Source organism: Elephantulus edwardii, unplaced genomic scaffold (assembly GCF_000299155.1).
Source record: "Elephantulus edwardii isolate Elephantulus edwardi_28Jun2011 unplaced genomic scaffold, EleEdw1.0 scaffold00104, whole genome shotgun sequence".
Classification (NCBI taxonomy): domain Eukaryota; kingdom Metazoa; phylum Chordata; class Mammalia; order Macroscelidea; family Macroscelididae; genus Elephantulus; species Elephantulus edwardii.
The window spans coordinates 7,522,606-7,524,379 of NW_006399854.1; the positions used below are offsets into that span (position 1 = coordinate 7,522,606).

At 42.8% G+C, this 1,774-nt stretch overlaps 1 protein-coding gene across 1 annotated transcript in view; it reads right to left on the minus strand.

Moving 5' to 3' along the window:
• Nucleotides 1–218: 218 nt before the first annotated feature.
• Nucleotides 219–1,774, minus strand: part of GPHB5 (glycoprotein hormone beta 5) — a 6,168-nt gene continuing 4,612 nt past the window's right edge. Inside the window, exon 3 of the mRNA XM_006891829.1 lies at nucleotides 219–410. Within this exon, the coding sequence (XP_006891891.1) occupies nucleotides 219–410 (192 nt within the window). The remainder of the gene's footprint in view (nucleotides 411–1,774) is intronic.

A 1,774-nucleotide genomic window follows, 5' to 3' on the forward strand; every position in this document is an offset into this window, starting at 1 on the left:
ATCAGTTATTTTGATGAAAGCACTCGTATTGTTTTGCATCTTTAGCATAAGGAGGTTGTTGCACTTGCTGCACCTAAAAGAGACAGGTAATCCGCTCCACAGGTGAGCTCAAGATAAAACAGTCCTTGAATCCTGGGGGTTAGCTGCTTGTGCTGCCTGTGTAGGTGAGTCCATGAGGCTCAGGGCTGCCCTGCTGTGTACTGCGGACCTCACCAGCTTCAGATGCTTTCACACTCCGTGCTGTCCATATTGCAGCCCTTAGAACAGGTACAGCTGACAGCCACCGGGTAGGTGAAGTTGGGATCCACTCCGGGAGCACAGTCCGGCAGCTGGACGGTCTTGTATTTGATCACATTATAGGTGCAGGCTTGTTGAAAGGATTTAATGTAGGGAGGTCTCAGTATGGGCTTCTGTCCCACAAGTAGAAAGCAAGAAACCAATTAGAACAAAATATCTATTTTCATTTTCTTAGTACAGCTTCCCACGAACTGACTCATACCTGACCCGGCAACAGTTTTCTGAGGCTGTGAATCACACAGCAAGAGACTGCTCGTCTTTCTTCCACCAAGCCCTTGGGGGCTTCAAACCGCCAACGAGACACCGTTTTTGTTTGAGTTAAGAACACAATTCCCTGTGGACTACATGGTATTGATCATTTTATGAATCCCTTAATTGGTTTTCCCCTCCCATCTTTGCTCCCTACAGTCCATGCATTAACACGGAAACTCCAGGGGATACTTTTAAAAAATAGATGTGATCCTGTCACTCTACCATTTAACCCAAGAGATTTCCCAATTGACTCAGAGTAAAAATCAGACAAAGGTCGTACGCCCACCCTCCCAACCTTGGATGTCTTGGCCACACCTTTATCTTCTGCTATGTCTCTTACCATCTCAAACTTGCTGATACACTCGCTCTGCTCTGGCCCCTGTGGTCCCTTTATTCTTCCTCTAACCTACCAGAATGGTGCTGTTTCAGGATCTTCACACTTGCTCTATTTCCACCTAGAATGTTCTCCTAGATATTCATTTCTTCACTAGCTTGAAGTTCTTGTTCAAATGTCACTTTTTCGGGGACGCCTTTCCTGGCCATCCTCAGTAAAACCCCAACACCCTACCACCACACTCTGGAACTTGGATTCCTTTCTGCTTTGTTTCTCTACAGCACTCATAAATTCCATCTGACGTATTAGCCACTTTACAGATCAATAAGTAACATCCACTACACTACATATTTTATTTATTTGCATTTTCTTTCCTTTCCTCTAGGAGGCATATTCCATTAGGACAGGGATTTCTGTCCATTTTGCTCACTGCTGTTTCCCATACCTAAAACAACACCTGCCGCACAGGACATTACCCATAGCTATGTCTTGAATAAATTAAATAAAATCGTGAGAGGCAGGCTCCTGGACGTCCTGTGGGTTGTTTTTTTAATCAAAGGATTTGTTTCCCTCTTCCACCTTTCTAAGTCCTAAATTTAAAGACAGTTTTGATACAGAGCACATATATCAGAACATCTCCAGCCCTGAAATCAGATAGAATAAGTCTGAATCTCTGTTTTGTCACTTACTGGACACCTTGGAAAAGTCTAATGAATTGCTTAAAAACTCGATTTCCTCATTCATGACGCAAAATATCTACCTCATAGGATGGCAGAGGCAAATAAGAGAAGACAATTTTCCCAAGCACTTAGCAGAAAGTCAAGCACAAGGTAAGTGTTTAACAAATTTGAGCAATTATTCTAACAGTGAGAAAATAGTAAAAAAAAAAAA